The 2,500-nt window shown below is 46.7% G+C and overlaps 1 protein-coding gene across 1 annotated transcript in view; it reads right to left on the minus strand.

The window, feature by feature from the left end:
• The window catches only part of fbn1 (fibrillin 1), a 109,975-nt gene that overhangs the window by 19,542 nt on the left and 87,933 nt on the right, over window positions 1–2,500 (minus strand). The window contains exons 55-58 of the mRNA XM_079873852.1: window positions 1,991–2,110; window positions 1,330–1,452; window positions 556–687; window positions 350–475 (exon numbers count right to left, since the gene is read on the minus strand). Coding sequence (XP_079729978.1) covers window positions 350–475; window positions 556–687; window positions 1,330–1,452; window positions 1,991–2,110 — 501 coding nt within the window. The remainder of the gene's footprint in view (window positions 1–349; window positions 476–555; window positions 688–1,329; window positions 1,453–1,990; window positions 2,111–2,500) is intronic.

Consider the following 2,500-nt stretch of genomic DNA (forward strand, 5'->3'; position numbering starts at 1 on the left):
TGGGCAAGAACAGCCTAGCATGGATAAGAGCAGCAATAACCCCTCTTAGGGTAAACAGAACAGAACCAACATGACTGTATTGCAGATATCCTTAATTCAAGATTTTAATGTACAACGTAATTTGAGAAATTTAGTCTGACTCAGGGGGATCAGAAGGCCAAACCCTGACAGGACAGGAGGAGCTGGGGGGGGGGGGGGGGGAGGGTCATCCGCTCCTGAGAAACGCGACAGCTGCTGATGTACTGACGAGATTATATATGAATACAGTGATGGAGTCGTGTTACTACAGGTCGAGGATCAGCTGAGAGTCACTGACGAGAGCTTGACTAACGTGAGATCACACTCTTACCGATGCACTCGGTCCTGCTGGGACTGGGACTGAAGCCCTGATCGCAGACGCACCGGTAACTCCCCACCGTGTTCTCGCACCGCCCGTTCTCACAGATGCCAGGCTTGGCCGTGCACTCGTTCAGATCTGCACACAAACACACACGTCAGGACTGTGAGCGCCGGTGTGTGTGTGTGTGTGTGTGTGTGTGTGTGTGTGTGTCTCACCCACGCAGCTGTCTCCGTTGGGCTGTCTGGTGTATCCCGGCGAGCAGATGCACATGTACGTGCCGATCAGATTCTTACAGGTCATCCCTCTGGAGGCGCAGTCGTCCAGCCCGTCCTCGCACTCGTTCTGGTCTGATGAACACCAGCGGGGTTGAGCACGTTATTCACATTAATGACACAGACAACAGTAGGAACACTTGCAGAGACGGGCGTTTAGACATCATTTTGTTTGCATGTGTTCGTTCAAGGGCAAGGAAACGCGAAAGAGGAATCATTTCGACGTTCGAGCGCTGACTGAAATGTGCCTCTCTCTCTCTCTCTCTCTCTCTCTCTCTCTCTTTCTCTCTCTCTCCATCTTCTCTCTCTCTCTCTCTCCATCGGTGTTTCTCTCTCTCTCTCTCTCTCTCCATCGGTGTGTCTCTCTCTCTCTCTCTCTCTTTTTCCATTGGTGTCTCTCTCTCTCCATCGGTCTCTCTCTCTCTCTCTATCGGTGTCTCTCTCTCTCTCTCTCTCCATTGGTGTCACTCTCTCTCTCTCTCCATTGGTGTCACTCTCTCTCTCTCTCCATTGGTGTCACTCTCTCTCTCTCCATCGGTGTCTCTCTCTCCATCGGTGTCTCTCTCTCCATCGGTGTCTGTCTCTCTCTCTCTCTCTCTCTCTCTCTGAACCGTGGGTCAGCTGGTCCGTACGCATCACGATCAACTGAGATCTGTTGCACCCCTAATGATGTATGTGTGTGTGTGTGTGTGTGTGTGTGTTTACGCTCGTCTTTACCTTTGCACATCCGCCGGTCTTCTCTCAGCACGTATCCCGCTGGACATCTGCACTCGTACGATCCCACCGTGTTGACACAGCGGAATGCACACAGCAGAGGATTCTGGGAACACTCGTTGACATCTGAAAACATGTCACATGATTTAATCAAAAATCAAAATGTGGACGGCGTTGGGCGTTTCTTTGTTGGGAAGAATCAGACTTTTAAGAGCAGACAACACATCCAGTTATCATCATCAGTCGAGCTGTTGATATATAATGTTATAGTTATGGTTACAGTTATGACTATAGTTACTGTTTTAGTCCTCGTTATAGTTATCATCATAGTTATAGTAATGGCTATAGTTATGGTTATAGTTATTATAATAATGGTTATAGTTATATGTATTACTATATTTATTGTTATAGTTATCACTATAGTTATGGTTATAGTTATTATAATAATGGCTATAGTTATCACTGTAGTTATGGTTATAGTTAGCATTATATTAAAATCTTTGTTTTATTTACAACTTTGAAAATTAGTTTTTTACAGAGCAGAATGCAAAAACACGAGTAACGGATCAGACCCGGATGATCCTGCATGCATCAATCTGTGCTGGAGTGTGAGAGCGGCCGACAGGAAGTACATCAGCGCCAACAGGAAGTACACGTCACTGACCTTCACAGGTCATCATGGGTCCGGGCTCGAATCCCTCGTCGCAGGAGCACTCGAACGCTCCCTCCACGTTTGTGCAGGTGCCGTTCCCACACGGGTTCCCCAGCTCACACTCGTTCGTGTCTGATGATGACGGAGTTACACACACAACATGATGGAGATGCATGTCACATGACCAAAATCAGACAAAACCCAGTGATATTATCCAGGGCTGAGAAGCTTTTAAGAATCACTGTCCCACAGAGAAGCACGACGCTTTAGTGTGTGTTACTTATAACGTTCATCTGGGAACACAGTGTGCGCCATTTCACATGATTTGTAGCGTAACTCGTTTGTAGATCTACGCCAGCACGGGAGAACACACACATGTGTTTCTAAATATGCTAATTGTTGTTCATCGCGATTTCACAATAAAAGTTTAAAGTGCTGATGTGCACATGTTCTTGAAATTACAGCGGCTGTTGCATTTCTATCGTACAGAAGTGACCAAATATTTAAGATTGAGAGGACATT

The sequence above is a fragment of the Squalius cephalus genome, assembly GCF_949319135.1.
Source record: "Squalius cephalus genome assembly, chromosome: 6".
Lineage (NCBI taxonomy): Eukaryota > Metazoa > Chordata > Actinopteri > Cypriniformes > Leuciscidae > Squalius > Squalius cephalus.